Source organism: Myotis myotis, unplaced genomic scaffold (assembly GCF_014108235.1).
Source record: "Myotis myotis isolate mMyoMyo1 unplaced genomic scaffold, mMyoMyo1.p scaffold_m19_p_5, whole genome shotgun sequence".
NCBI classification, from domain to species: domain Eukaryota; kingdom Metazoa; phylum Chordata; class Mammalia; order Chiroptera; family Vespertilionidae; genus Myotis; species Myotis myotis.
Genome location: NW_023416357.1, coordinates 108,612,883 through 108,629,289, shown reverse-complemented (window position 1 = coordinate 108,629,289; position 16,407 = coordinate 108,612,883). Strand labels below are relative to the sequence as shown.

Here is a 16,407-nt window from a genome sequence, read left to right as displayed (position 1 = left end):
GTAAACACCGGAGTTTGCTGCCTCGAACAACCACTTCAAAAATACAACTAAAAGACAGAACAGACATCATCCAGAACCACAGGAAGGCTGGCTGAGTGGAAGTTCTACAACTAGCAGGAAAAGAGAAAAGCATACCGAGACTCAGAGGAGGCGCAGTGCTGAAGTAAAATACTAAGGTGCGGAGTGCATGTGGAGCGGGCTGGCGGCTGAGGGCGTGGTTGTGGTTTTCAATCGGAGGGAGTCTCAGGCTCTGAGCTCCAGTTCTGGGCGAGTCTCTAGGGACCCAGACTCATACGGGAGAAGCGGGACTGTCTGGCATCGCTCAGAATCCTAAGGCAGCTTTCTCTCCGTGGGGCTTGCAGCGATTACTGGGACACTGAGAAGCAGAGCCTCTGAGGGCAAGACTGAGAGCAGCCATAACTGCTAGCCCCGCCCTGTTGATCCCATGGGGCCCGCCCCGCCCAAGCCCTGCAGGGAGACTTTTGCTGGTCAGCCTCAGGCAAAGGCTAGATTAGCACCTCCCTAGAGATCCAGGAGCCAGGAAGCCCAGAGGTCAGAGTGGAACCATAAAAGACACACTCAGGGGGCAGACTCAGTGAGCACCAAAGACCCATCAAAGCAAGTCTAGCCCCAGAGGGGTGTCTCCAGCACAGAAGTTCTCCCACTGCAGACACAGCTGATTCTCACAGCCAATTGGCCTGGAGGTCAATTCCTCGCAGTGATAACTACAACAATCAAGGCTTAATTACAACAAGACTGTGCACGAAGCCCACAAGGGGGTGCATCAAGAGGGTCTACCTCAGGTAATTGGGACGCTTAGCACAGAAAGGCACTCTATTGGCACAACGAAGCATAAAAAATGCCAAGACAAAGAAACAGGACACAAACGACAGAATCGGAAGAAAGCAAACTGCTGGATATAGAGTTCAAAACCACACTTTTAAGGTCTTTAAAGAACTGTCTAGAAGCCGCCGATAAATTTAATAAGGCATTCGAAAAGACTGGTGAGACCGCCAATACATGTAGTGAGATCTTCAAGAAGACTGGTGAGACCACCGATAAATGTAGTGAGATCCTCAAGAAGACTGGTGAAACCCTCGATGTTGTGATAAAGAACCAACTAGAAATTAAGCATACACTGACTGAAATAAAGAATATTATACAGACTCCCAACAGCAGACCAGAGAATCGCAAGGATCAAGTCAAAGATTTGAAATACAAAGAAGCAAAAAACACCCAACCGGAAAAGCAAAATGAAAAAAGAATCCAAAAATACGAAGATAGTGTAAGGAGCCTCTGGGACAGCTTCAAGCGTACCAACATCAGAATTATAGGAGTGCCAGAAGAAGAGAGAGAGCAAGATGTTGAAAACCTATTTGAAGAAATAATGACAGAAAACTTCCCCTACCTGGTGAAAGAAATAGACTTACAACTCCAGGAAGCACAGAGAACCCCAAACAAAAGGAATCCAAAGAGGACCACACCAAGACACATCATAATTAAAATGCCAAGAGCAAAAGACAAAGAGTTTCCTAAAAGCAGCAAGAGAAAAAAAATCAGTTACCTACAAGGGAGTACCCATACGACTGTCAGCTGATTTCTCAAAAGAAACTTTGCAGGCCAGAAGAGAGTGGCAAGAAATATTCAAAGTGATGAATACCAAGAACCTATAACCAAGACTACTTTATCCAGCAAAGCTATCATTCAGAAGTGAAGGCCAGATAAAGAGCTTCACAGATAAGAAAAAGCTAAAGGAGTTCATCACCACCAAACCAGTATTATATGACATGCTGAAAGGTATCCTTTAAGAAGAGGAAGAAGAAGAAAAAGGTAAAGATACAAATTATGAACAACAAATACACATATATCAACAAGTGAATCTAAAAATCAAGGGAATAAATAATCCGATGAACAGAATGAACTGGTATTTGTAAGAGAATCAGGGACATAGAAAGGGAATGGACTAACTATTCTTCGGTGGGGGGGAGGGGTGTGGGGGTGAGGGAAGAGATTGGACAATAATCGTGCACCTATGGATGAGGACAGTGGGTGGGGAGTGAGGGCGGAGGGTGGGGTGGGAACTGGGTGGAGGGGAGTTATGGTGGGAAAAAAGAGTAACTAATGTAATAATCTGAACAATAAAGATTTAATTAAAAAAAAAATAAAGATGAACTTAGCTAAAAAATGCCCTGCCCTCATGAGCTTATATTCTATTGGGAGAAACAGCACAATAGAATATATGATAGCAGGAGGAGAAACTAAGATGGCGGCATAGGGAAACACCGAAATTGCTGCCTCCTACAACAACTTCAAAACACAATAAACAGACAAAACGGACATCATCCAGAACTTACAGGAAGGCTGGCGGAGTGGACATTCTACAACTAGAAGGAAGGAGAAAAGCACATTGAGAGTCAGGAGCTGCGGAAGTAAAGTGCAAAGGTACGGAGGCTCGTGCGTGCGGAAAGGGGCTGGTACCTGAGGATGCGGCTGTCTTTTTGAATCGGGAGGGAGTCACAAGCTCCCGACTGCTCTGAACTCTGGTTCCGGGAAGTCTCTGGGGACCCAGGACTCATACGGGGAGAAACTGGACTGTCTGGCAGCGGGCAGAACTCGGAACTCGAGGGTGGCTTTCCCTCAGAGGTGCTTGCAGCAATTAGATTGTCGGGACACTGAGACGCGCGCGGCCCCTTAGGGCAGGGCTGAGAATCCGCCATAGTTCCTTGCTCCGCCCTTTGATTCCCTGAGACCCCGCCCCACCCAGGCTTCGGCAGAGGCTTTTGCATATGAAAGCCCTGGTCCTTTGCAACCTGAAAATTACCTAACAAATTGCAGCTGGGCCACAGACCCAGAACTTACAAGAGAAGGCCCAAGGTCCCACAGCAGCTTGCACTGCTTCACAGCTGGGCCTCATCAGGGCACCTCCAAACTCCAAAAAAGGAAGGGGAATCTGCAGTTCTCTTCATAGCTCCTGCTGGGTAACCTCCAAGAGCCAGTGTACCCAGTGGTCAGAAGGGGACCATCCGGATTACAACTCCTCAGATCCATAAGGGACACACCCAGGGGGCAGACTCAGTGAGCAACAAAGCCCCACTGAAGCAAGTCTTGCCCCAGAAGGGTGTCTTCAGCACAGAAGTTCTCCCACTGCAGACACAGCCGATTCTCACTGCCAATTGGCCTGGAGGTCAATTCCTCCCAGTGATCCTACAACAGTCAAGGCTTAACTACAACAAGACTGTGCACAAAGACCACAGGGGGTGCACCAAGAGTGTCCACCTCAGGTAACTGGGGAGGGTGAGCCACTGGGCCCTACAGGACACCTAGCACACAAAACCACTCTACCAACACAGGGAAGCATAAAAAATGCGAGACAAAGAAACAGGTCACAAATGACAGAAATGGAGGAAAGCAAACTATCTGATATAGAGTTCAAAACCATGTTTATAAGGTTTTTCAAGAATTTTATGGAAACCGCCGATAAATTTAGTGAGACCCTCAAGAAATCTAGTGAGACCCTGGAGGATATGAAAAAGGACCAACTAGAAATTAAGCATACACTGACTGAAATAAAGAATATTATACAGACTCCCAACAGCAGACAAGAGGATCCCAAGAATCAAGTCAAAGATTTGAAATACAAAGAAACAAAAAATACCCAACCGAAAAAGAAAAAAGAAAAAAGATTCCAAAAATATGAAGATAGTGTAAGGAGCCTCTGGGACAACTTCAAGCGTACCAACATCAGAATTATAGGGATACCCGAAGAAGAGAGAGGGCAAGATATTGAAAACCTATTTGAAGAAATAATGACAGAAAACTTCCCCTACCTGGTGAAAGAAATAGACTTACAAGTCCAGGAAGCGCAGAGAACCCCAAACAAAAGGAACCCAAAGAGGACCACACCAAGACACATCATAATTAAAATGCCAAGAGCAAAAGACAAAGAGAGAATCTTAAAAGCAGCAAGAGAAAGAAAGTCAGTTACCTACAAGGGAGTACCCATACGACTGTCAGCTGATTTCTCAACAGAAACTTTGCAGGCCAGAAGAGAGTGGCAAGAAATATTCAAAGTGATGAATAGCAAGAACCTACAACCAAGATTACTTTACCCAGCAAAGCTATCATTCAGAATAGAAGGTCAGATAAAGAGCTTCACAGATAAGAAAAAGCTAAAGGAGTTCATTACCACCAAACCAGCATTATATGAAATGCTGCAAGGTATTCTTTAAGAAGAGGAAGAAGAAAAAGGAACTCTTACCATTTGCCACAGCATGGATGGAACTGGAGAGCGGATAAATACCACATGATCTCACTCATTTGTGGAATATAATGAACAACATAAACTGATGAACAAGGACTGATCCAGAGACGGAGAGGCATTGATTGGACTGTCGGGCCTTGGAGGGAAGGTAGGGGAGGGTGGGGGTAAAGGGGAAAGATCAACCAAAGAACTTATATGCAAGCATATAGGCCTAACCAATGGACACGGACAACGGGGGGGTGAGGGCATGAGCGGGGGGGGGGGGGGAGGGAGTAGGGGGTAACGTGGGGATAAGGACACATATGTAATATCTTAATCAATAAAAAATATATTAAAAAATAATAAAAAAATATGATAGCAGGAAGTGCTAATAAAGAGAAAAAATAAAGCAAGGAAGGGGAATAGGAAGAGTATGAATATGGGAGGCTGAAATTTAATAATGTGACAAGGGTGACAGAATTAAGATATGAAGGAACAGAATAAATGACCCATGTAGAGCTATCTAGGTGGCCAACATTCCAGGCAGAGGCAAAACAAGTATGAAGACCCTGGCAGGAAGCATCACCAGGGTTAATAAGGAGGTCAATGAGGCTGGAGCAAAGTGTGTGTAAGGGACAAAGGTGGGGAAGCAACTGACAAGTGGGTACTGCAATCATCTGGGTCAGAGATGGTGGCGGCTTGGCTAGGGTGGCAGAGATGGAGATGGAGAGAAGGGGTAGGATTCTGGATATGTTTTGAAAATAGAGCTAAAAGGTTGTGTTAACCCATTTGGATGTGGTGTGTGAGAGAAGAAAAAAAAATGGATTTGGTGTAAAAAGGATCTACTTTAGAAAGGAAGGTCACAAGGAAAGGCACCCTGAGGACACGTTTTAGCTAAAGCTTGAAGGATGAGGACTGCACCAGTAAAAGCCAGAGGCATTGCAACACATGAGAATGTGGCATAGCTGCGATAAAATGCCAGTGGGAAAGAAGCATAAGGGAAAGCGTGGTATGAGATGAAGTTGGAGAAGTAGGCAGGGATCGGGTCATACAAGATTTTATAGGCCATGGCAAAGTTTGACTTTTATTCTAAGTATGATGGAAAGTCATTTTAGTTAATGTCACAAATATATTTATTATGAAAAGGTATTTGTTACAAAAACAGGGACCTGTACTACATGATTTTAAAAGTTAACTTGTAGAGGTTGACAAATAAGGTTTACATCTATTCATTACCACCCATATTAAAACTCAACCTAGAATAAGTGGTAACAGAAAAGCAATACATTTTGTCACCTGTTAATGTTCATTCTAGTGCAGAACTAGTGTTCTGCTTGGGTGATTTTCTCTCATTGGGAAATAAAGCAGCAGAATCGACCATTCACCACTCCAGCTCACAGTAAACATTTTACATTTAAGATAAATTAGTGTACTGTTGGTAGACTGGTGTTAAAATAAATTCTCTCATGATTTAAATATTAATAATGCCTATTCATGTACTAAATACTTCAGGTAACAACTCTATGAAATAATATCTTGTATTCACAAGACATAGAAACTTTATGAAAAGCTCAAATCATGTAAGAGACATTTATCTTTATATCTTTTCAAGGTATTTAGGCCAGTTTTTCAGATGAGACAACTTCAAGCACAAAGATACTAACGGACCTGATCAAGTCTACAGGAGTCACAGGCAAAACAAACACTTCCATCACCAGATTCTAACTCTCACTCTCATCACCATTCTCCACTTTACTATCCATATCTACACAGTTTTAAGATGATTGACAGTGTGTCCACACACTTCTTCAAGGTAGAGAGTACAAACTTTCCTAGACGAGGCACTTAAGCTTTCCACTTGTTTTCACAGATGGCAATGAGAAACTAGAGTGGAGCAACCTAGCTTCTATTACCTGCTCTGTCAAAGACAGTATGTGCAACCTTAGGAAAGCCAATACATTGTTTTCACTAAGTGAAGATGCAAGGCTAAAGATGTCCCAGAAATAATTATTGTGTATCCACAGGGTATGTAATGTGTCTACACAGTGCCACATAGAAGCCTCCACACTGTATTGAAGACGAAGTCTCTCCTGGCCTGTTTTATAGCGGTGAGTAATTCCTCACTGGGAAGGACCAGGGACTCATCAAAGATGCTCTTAACTGGCATTCAAAACCTGAATCAAGACTAACTTTAGACCACCTTCACCTACTTGCATTCCATTATGAAACCACCTAAGCTCTCAATACACAGCCGGGAGCAGCTCTCCTCCTGCTGCTGCAGAAAGGGATGCCAAGTAAAGCACTCTTCCAGTCACCAGTAACCAGAAAAGAACTTGTCCTATCTCGGCCCTTATTTCCAGTTAAACAAAGCCCAACCGGGCTCAGTAACTTCAAGACTCAGTCTCGTACATATTTCATAGGCTGTTTAGGATAGAATCCTGGCAAGACAAGTATCAACAAGAAAGGGTCGTGAAGTGACACTGCAAAGAGGATATTACTTCATCTGTTAGTTTAAGGACATGGGTCTTCTTTTGGTCTTTAAAAAAAGTTCATTTCCTGTCATCTAGCATATGGCTTCCATAACCAAAAGGAGCCAAAGGCTGGCAGTAAGCCCAGGAAGGTTTTCTAAATAATTAGTGGGGCAAATGGGAGAGTATTCAATGTTCTTTACTATTGTTTTTAATTAAGGCACAAAAGAAAAGGAAAGAAAACAGTTTTGAAGACCGTATGCACCTGTTCATCTATTTTCCAATAAGGATTTTCATTTGAAGGTTGTCTTTTCTAAATCCTGAACTGGCCTCAGCAGCACTAAAAATACCACAGGCTTGAGAACTACAACCTAGCAACACTTTCGTGTTTAATATTCTTTCACTAATCAGTCTTTGCAGCAATAATAATCCGTTTCAACACTGTACACGGTTAGCTTTAAACAGATACTCCACTCAGCCCTATGCCTTCGGCAGAAAAAAATTAGCTCTAGCAGCCATAGTGTATTTTTAAAAGTATCTTTCTTCCAGAAATCAGAAACCTTTAAATTCCACTGCTTTTATATTATTATTTTCCTCATTTTCAAAATCATATGAGGATAACATATTAACTGTGGTCTACAGCAGTAATTCAATGATATTAAGGCTGAAAGCTTTTCCTATTACAAAGTCAAATGCGTCATTTGGTGATGCTTCTGTGTACCTCCTGTTGCCAATGTTACTATAATTGGGAAGCAAAAAATTTGAATATAAACATCAAGAAAAAGGATGATGTCAGTTTTAATGACCCTCCACTCCAAACAGTGATTCAGCAAATTACACACCAGGAAAATGTACTCATCTTAAAAAGAAATAGGAATCTTAGGATTCCTTAAAACTAAGATTTCATTTGCTGATCCATGCAATAGAAACCTGAATCCTTATTCTAAGCTTACATAGCTCACCAAACAACAATTATAACAGCAGCTGGTCTGAAGGAAAAGCCAGTCTCTGAAGTCTTTCCACCTTGCTCTCAGGGGCACATTTCAAATAGAAGGCTCCTGCTGTCCCAGAAAGGATCAGACCCGCAGAGATCACTGTCAGTATTCTTCCTGTGCCAGCTCAGCCCTCTGACAAAAGACAATCTCTTCATCAAAGTGTTTTGTAAAAGCAAAGGGTTTTCTCCTTTTGCCTCAACAGCTTTACATGTTTCTATAAAGGTATGAACACTAGACCAGAGCCTTCCAAGGCTAGATTTCCCCCCCCCGAGCAGTTTTAATTTAAAAAAGAATGCCCCAGCAAACTTTGATACAAAAATTCAATCTATTTAAATAATGCATCTATTGCTAAAGGGAAAAAAACGTGTAGTTCTGACTTTGAGAACAGGATCTTAAAAAGTTGTTTTAGTAGCTCTCTCCAAACAAGGCTCACTCAATAAAATAATACAAGCAGACCTTGAAGATACTGTGGGTTTGATTCTAGACCACTGTAATGAAGCGAGTACCACAATAAAGTGATTCATGCTCTTTTTGCTGGTGGAGGGTCTTGCCTTCCATTGTAAAAAATGCAACACCACCCTGGCCAGTTTGCTCAGCCACCTCACCAAAGGGTCGCAGGTTCAAGTCCTAGTCAAAGCATGCACCCCAGTTGCAGGTTCAATCCCTAATCCTGATAAGGCATGTTTGGGAGGCAACCAATCTATGTCTGTCTCTCTCTCTCTCTTGCCCTCCACTCTCCCTTCCACTCTCTCTAAAAATTAATGGAAAAAATATCCTCACTCCTTGGGTGAGGATTAAAAAATAAAAAATGCAAAACCTGTGTAATGCAATACAGTGAAGTGCGATAAAACAAGGTCTGCCAGTAGTGAGGATGTTAACAAATGAACAGATGTCTGCACCTGATACAATCCCACTACATTTGTTTATCAATCTGTTTAACAGGACAGATCTGCTGTGCCTGCAGACTTCATTCTTTTACAGGCAATATTCACAAGGCTTGATTGTTGGAATTTCACATCCATTCATACCCCACACACTTGGTTATGACACACAGGGTCATGTCAAAGTCCACTATGATAACGGATGTAAAAGTCCTTGGAGAAGCACAGGACAAATTCCAAATGCAAACTGGCACTAAGGTGGTTCAGACCTGTGTTCTCTCGGCTTCATTAATTTAACACCTGATGACATCCTTCTGATCAGAGGTTAAAGAGTCCTACATGTAACCCCAACAAGTTGCATTTGCTTCTCAAGTAGATTGAAATATTACAAATGGCTGCTCCTAACAACCTCCTACAGAAAAAAGTGCAGTATGGACTAAGGTACCTGAGAGAAGAGCCATGAAAACAGTAATCCTGTGTGAGTGTCTCAGATCAGCCCAACAAACATTAAAATCGAGCTTCTATTATGTGCTAAGTATTATGCGAGATTCAAAACAAAACGTGCTCCCCCCCCAGCCTGTACAGATCTATGCTTCTTAAATGCAGAAAAGAAAAATATTTAGCTTTGATTATACAAACTGCGTAGTTTATTAGAAGGAAATCTTGCAATTGCACGTTGGTTGTCACATTTATCCTGGAGAAAGTATCAAACTAGGCCATCAATCCTTATGGGGAATTCTGAAAACAGGTTTGTTAAAATGTAAGACAAATTTATCTTGTGGACATAGAGAATATGATGGTGCATGCTGCACCGCAGCCGTTAAATAGCATCTACTACATAGGCAAGCAGAATGGTGAACTACTTTGATTTAAGTGACTGTCCACGGCATACTGATTTAAGAAATCGCCTTCCCCAAAGAGGTGCTTGTTTTATTTTCCTTTTCTAAGTGTGAGTCATTCTACACTCCCCCCCAATTCAATGGTTAACATGAACAAACATCATGATCATTTAATATTCACTAAATGAAATGCTAATTTTCAGTGCAAGTTAAAGCTAAACAAGTTGAATTTACACAGAATTGCAGAAAAGAAAGATGCCTGAAAAAAAAAAAGTCCCGAGGATTATTCCGTAGAGAGGTTAGGAAAGGTTGCGATGGCTTTTGGAGGGGAACCCTAGCTCCCCAATAACAGTACCTTCTACCTCCTCGGCCGTGGGGATTAAATGACACCTGTGCTGAGGGCCGGCCAGTGCCCGGTACACAGAAGGTTCTCCAATCGCAAGCTCCTGCTACTAATATGCAAAGAAGGGGGGCCTCCTCGGAGACAGACCTTCAGCGAGAAAGCCAAGGCGAGGCGAGAGCCTGTTTAACCAGCCCGCCACGTCTCCGCCGGCTCCGGCACCAGGCGAACGCGGCAGAGCAGTCCCCCCGCAGCCGCCAGCATCGCGCCGCGGGCCGTGCGTGGCGGGGGCGGCCGGGCCGGCGGACAGCGCCCGGGCTCCGGGGGGGGCGAGGGGCGTGCGGCTCAGACACTTGCCGCCCCTCCCAACGCAGGCACCTCCTGGCCGCTTTGGCCCTCGCTGTCCTCACCTGGAAACGGGGCTACCACCAAAACCCACCCTCCCGCAGTCACTGCGCGGATGCCACGTGTGCACGGGTCCTGTCCCCGCGCACCGCCGCCCCCGCCGCCGCGCTGCCCCGAGGGGCCAGGCCTGGAGGGCGACCGGGCGACCGGGCGGCGCGGCGGGGCAAGCCCGGGACTGCGCAGCCTCCGCGGAGGGATGGGCAGGTGCGGCCGGTGCCCACGTCGGGTGAGCGCCGGCCCTCCCCGCACCGGCGTCCCTGGGCCTCAAGCAAAAGCTACTTTTGAACAGCCCCGCGGCCCGGAGCCGCCCGCCCGCCGGCCGACGCCTCACCTTGCTGGAGGTCCTGGTGGTCGTACCACGGCTCGTCCTCCTTCATCTCGAACTCCTCCACCAGGTTTCCCGCCAGCATCGCGGCCGGCTCTCCCGGGGGCAGCGGCCCCCGCCGTCCCGCCTCAGCCGCTGCCCCGGGCGCTCCGCCCGCCCCTCCGCCCTCAGCCAGAGCCGCCCTCGGGCGGGACGCGCGGCCGCCGGTTCGCCTCGCGTCGCCCAACGGCCTCAACGGCCGGCACCCGGCGCGAGCGCCCCAGCCGCAGCCCCGCCGCAGCCCCCACCCAGCCCGTCCGGCCGAAGCCGGGCCCAACGTGGCACTGGGGCCGAGCCTCCCGACCCGGCGATTCAAACCCCCGGCGGCGCCCTGGCCAATGGCGAGCGTGCCTCTGGCCGAGTGGCAGCGATGTCGTCCAACCGCTTCTCATCGCGGACCCGCGGCTCGCCCGCAAGCAGCCAATAGGAACTCCGAAGGAAACGAAGAAGGCGGGGAAAAGAGAGGAGGCGCGGCCTGAGGGCCCGCCCTCTCCTCCGCTTAGGGTAGCTCTGGGACCCGCTCGGGCGTCGGGTCTGGAGGTGGCGGCTTCCGCGGCGCCGGCGTTGGGTGTCTGGGCGGCGGGGCAGCCAGTGGTCAGGCTACGTGGGCGGAGGGCGGGAGTCCGGCTTGGAGCGTGGCTGTGGTCGTGGGGCGTCCCTCGGGCCGGCGGGGGTGCGGCCGGTGCTGGGGACCGGGGTCACCTCCCCAGCGGCCCTCTCTGGCCTTTGGCTTCCAGAGTCGCTCTCCTTGCTGCCGGGAAGTGAAGGGTGGGTCGGGGGCTTAGGGCTGCAGCGTCTTCCTGACCTCCGAGCCCTCCCCTCGTACCCCTGGGGACTGCCTCCTCCCTTCAAAGGGCTGGCCCGGACCCACTCGGGAGCCTGGGGCTGGAGCGGGTGCAGGTGAAGCCATCTCCTTAGGAAAGAACTGCGAATGCGAATCTTAAAAGGTTCGAGGTCACAAGTTAAGCCTCTGGGGTCATACTATTGCACCTGGAGAGAAGAGAATGCCAGTCAATAGATGTGGAAGGAATAATGATGTTAACGTAATCATAGTAAAAGAGAAATGGTAAACTCACAACTTCCTTTCTTCTGAACCCAGGTGTCCTGGTCCACTTTTTATTGCTCGGTTAAAAACGAAGAGAGCTAGGTCCCACGGAAAGCCTTTGCTTCCCTATTACCAGTGTTCTGGCAGAGATTAGTCCAGAGCCAAAAGAAAAGAATTTAAAGCCGTTTTAATTTCAAAGTAAGTCACTGCAGATGAAGCTCTTTGGAGAAAAAGATGATTGGATTAGGATTTGCTGATGATGATTTGTGGAAACTGAAGGGCTAGAATCATGAATCTGACCTTTGAGAAACTCATCTTCCACAGCCACTGATCTGCAAGGTTTTTCTTCATGACAAATAGCTCATTTTGACCCCAAATGGGAAAGTGTACTGAAACATTCTTTACCATTCTCCATCAAAAAGAAAGAGAGGAAAAAAAAAAGAAAGAGAAAGACCTGAAGAATTAAAGTTATTGATAGTTTAAAATGGGGGGAAAAAGCGCCATGCTTTCTGCCTTTTGGTGTTAGTGCGTTCTTTTTAAGGACACTGTTTAAGGGAAAGTTTTTTTCTTTGTTTTTTCCTGGAAAAGATTGAACTACAACGTCATTGAAAAGATGTTAACTTTCAGTGCTAAAAGCCCGCCTCTGCGAGTCGCCAGCCTTCCTTTGGAGCCTGCTTAGCTGAGAAGTAATCCCCAGCAGTCTCTTCAGCGGCAAACATTTGGTTTCCTAGGAGGTTAATGAGTAACAACCCCGGTGGTGTTTAATGCCCCTGCCCAGCCCAATCATGGCACCATTTTGCCACTTTCAAACGCTTTGTGGTAAAGAGGAACCAGAGGTCCTTTGCCCCTGGTTGTAAAGATAAAATATTCTTGTTCTATGTTTTGTTGCTATAGTAAAATCAGGTAAGGAGAGTCTTTATGTAGCAGTGGTGGCCTAAAAAAATTGTAAGTGGTGATACTTAACAGAAATTGTAAGTCAGTTACTTACAGAAATAAGTATTTATTAGGATGGCAATCGAAAATAAAACATTGATAGTTCTTTTGCAAGTTGAAATAAGGAAGATTTTTCTTCTCAACATGTACAAAGAAAGAGAAGTTCAGGCTATAGAATTTTCATAGTGTTATTAAACCTTCTATTCACATATTTCAACCAGGATGGATGCTTAACTCAAATTCTTTTTAAAAATTTGATCTCAACTCAGCAAGCTTATGACCCTTTGCAAAATTCGGAGTGTCTAAATTCCTGCCTTCTGGCTTAATGATAGGTCAGTTGAGAGGGTGTGGTGTGCTTCTTCTGGTAGCATGCCTGAAATGAAACTAAGGAAAAGAAGAGTGTCTAGAATCTAAATTTGGGCTAAATTTGTACATTGGCTTTTGGGTTTTCTGACTCTTGTTTTCGGCCCTCTTAGTAATCCGGTAACCTCTAGCCTCAATCTTTCTTCTCACTTATGCCAAACGTAACTCCCAAGAGTGAGGTCTTCACCAGTAGTTCACAGCTTTTGCAAATCTGAGAATTTATCTTGAAAGCCAAAAATGTTGGCTGACATCCACATAATAGTACTTGTATATTCAAGTTTTTAAACTTGTATATTTCAAGTGTTTAAACACTGCATAATAACAAAAAAAATTCAGGTTTGTATTTTCTCATTACAGCTGCATCTACAAACATTGTAAGAATACTCGTACACATATGGGCAAAATATTCTTTATTCAGTCTGCGTCTGCATGGTCTGCATAGGGTTTTAGTAGCCACTTGTGGTAATTCTCGGGCCCTATTTTCCATAAGACTGGAATTATTCTTGGAGGACAGTTTCTCTTCCTCTCTCCCCAATGCAAAGTGAAGCTCAGGGTCTTTGGTAGTTTGATCATTTGAGCTATATACCCTCTCCCCACCAGATTTGCCCTCCATTCCCTTAGAAATCGGGCAATACAGACTGCAGTGTCTGCTTATTTCCCTAGGCTTATTCAAGCAATTTACAGCTCTCAAGTTATCTAAATATTTGTTTGTTTTCTGATTCAGTGAAGATTGTGGAGACCAGTGTTCCAGTAAGGCAGGGATGAAACAGGAAACTCATGGTGTTATTTTAAAACTACCATCAAGATGAAAAGGAAGATGAATCTATGCCTACCTCTAGCTTGGTTAACCTTTTCCTGTTTTCCAGTGGAGTAAACCACGTCACAAAGAATAAGACAATCACCAGGTTTAAGAGGGACATTGATCAGAACAAGGATCAGGATGTGTTTTTTTCTATATCCGTCTTAGGTATGTCCTTTGGGCCAAAACTATATAGTCTGTCAGGAGAAAAGAAAAAATAAATCTTCAATACAAGTTTGGGACGATGGTGGTGCTGGAGTCAGACCTGCCGAGAGCGGTGGCCCTTCTGAAAAACCTCCAGGAGCAGGTATGGCTGTAACTGCACAAGTTCAAGCTCTGACAAAAAAAAAGTTCAAGCTAGAGCCTATCCTACAGAGAGGGTCTCAGCCTCTTGGAAGTGAAAGACCAGTTGCTGCTCATGTACCTTGTGGATGAGTCATCTCATGCTGGACAAAGCCTCAGAGGGTCTCTTCAGGGACATGCTGCCGTTTGAGACTGGTGGGGATTTGCGCTGTTTTGGAAAAACTTTGTCCCATGGACCAAAAACTGAAGCATTAAATTGACAAACGGCTCATGACTACAGTGACGGGCTGCCTCAGTGAGGCTGACCCGCTCGATTTTAGCCTCATCCCAGCAATATGATGATCAAGTTGAGCTCTGAGGATGAGGAAGATGAAACGGAGGAAGGACAGTTTGAGGCTTCAGGGAAGAAATCCGAAAATGGAGCAGTAAGAAATATGTTCCACCCGCTTGGTTCCAGTACATTATGATGAAATAGAGGCTGAGCGGGAGAAGAAGCATCTAGAACAGGAGTGGGCAACCCCTGGCACGTGTACCAAACATGGCACGCCAGTAACTTTTGCTGGCACGCGAAACCCTCTTTTATAATCTTCCATTTACAATTTTTGTGAACATTTGAATGATTTAAATGTTAAATTACAAGGAACTGGCAAGACACTTGATGTTATGTTTGGTTACATAAAGGCTTTTGAAAAGAAACTGGAAGTCTTTAAGAGGGATGTGGATGATGAGAGATATAGATATTTCCCAAACCTCAAGAGGCATATCAAAGATCTCCCAAAAGATGACAGAACAGAGTGTGAAAGCCTTCAAAAGCTGTTTTTAAACATCATCGAGTCAACTATTGAGCAGTTCTTCTCAAGATTTGTGAAATTCAGAGAACTGGAAGAGACAGCAAAATTCATGAGGTTCCCAGACAGCATGAAACTGGAGGAACTAAACTTACAAATGTTTTCATGGCTAGACATGGCTGACTTTGAAATGCGGTTGATTGAATTTCAGAGTAGCTCAATTTGGAAGCAGAAATTTATTGACCTTAGAGTTGACTTGGAAGAAAGCGATTAGAGACAGGCGTACCAGAGAGAAGTGTCGAAAATGAACTATTGAGGACTTGGAATGCCATTCCAGAAAATTTTTTCTGTTTAAAAAACTTTGCAACAGCATTACTCTCCATGTTTTCATTCACATACGCTTGTGAATCTTTCTTCTCAGTGATGAATTTTGTTAAGTCTTGTAATAGGAGTAGCCTGACGGATGAAAGTAGTAGCTCGCACATATCTCTGAAGGTCATGAAATATAAACCTGATATAAAATCTCTGTCATCAGTGATGCAGCAGCAAAAGTCCCACCGATAATATCAAATGGAGTCATAAAGTTTTCTGTCGGACTATCAGTGTACATGTATACATTAAAAAATAAATGTATTTTTCATCATCATCATACTGTGTTTTTGTCACTTGAATGAATTTTATTATTTCTTCAAGGTTCTTCACATACGTACACCTTAAGAGATATCAAGTAGGCATAACATGTTCTCAAAAAATTAGGGTTGGCACGCAGAAGAGTTTTGAGTCAGAGATTTTGCTGGTTTTGGCACGCACTCACAAAAAGGTCTAGAATGAGCCCAGAGGCGAGCATTGGCAGCTCTGTCATTCGTGAACTTAAGGAGCAGGACCTCAGATGCTCCAGAGGAAATCTGTGATGCCCAGCATCATCATGGTACTCGCCAGAGTCAGGAGGATCAACACAGGATTAAGTATGAGGAGAGCGTGATGGTGTGTTTAAGTGTCAGTGAGTGAGAGAAAGGACGACAAAAACGCTCAGTTGTCATGAGCTCACAGCTTCATTCTCTCCCGCACTTCAGTGACATCAGTGCTTTGACAGGAGGAACCCCTCATCTTTTTTTTTTTTTTTTTTTTTAATTTTATTTTATTGATTTTTTACAGAGAGGAAGGGAGAGAGATAGAGAGTTAGAAACATCGATGAGAGAGAAACATCCATCAGCTGCCTCCTGCACATCTCCTACTGGGGATATGCTCGCAACCCAGGTACATGCCCTTGACCGGAATCGAACCTGGGACCCTTCAGTCCGCAGGCCAACGCTCTATCCACTGAGCCAAACCGGTTTCGGCGGAACCCCTCATCTTGATGAGGATCAGAATCCTATTAAGAAGAAGAAGATACCCAAGAAAGGTCAGAAGAATAAAGGTTTTTGGAGGTGGCAGTGATTGTGGGTGTACATATTTATATATATTTTTTGTCATCCTGGGATACTTCCAGTTTCACTGTGTGTAGGTTTTTTCCTTTGGAATTTATTATTTGCTCTGGACATATGGAAATCTATTAATAAAACTGACTTTACTTATGAACAAAAAAAATACAAGTTTGTAGTGCTGAATGGAGAACTTTATATTAAAATGAACAGAGAACTTTGT

General features: G+C 44.7%; 1 protein-coding gene and 1 pseudogene across 1 annotated transcript in view; one reads left to right on the top strand and one right to left on the bottom strand.

The window, feature by feature from the left end:
- Positions 1-10,805, bottom strand: part of CDR2 (cerebellar degeneration related protein 2) — a 46,921-nt gene extending 36,116 nt beyond the window's left edge. The window contains exon 1 of the mRNA XM_036308553.1: positions 10,500-10,805. Within this exon, the coding sequence (XP_036164446.1) occupies positions 10,500-10,578 (79 nt within the window). The 5' untranslated portion in view covers positions 10,579-10,805. The remainder of the gene's footprint in view (positions 1-10,499) is intronic.
- Positions 10,806-13,916: 3,111 nt separating this feature from the next.
- LOC118656593 lies at positions 13,917-16,200 on the top strand (annotated as a pseudogene).
- The last annotated feature ends 207 nt before the right edge of the window (positions 16,201-16,407 follow it).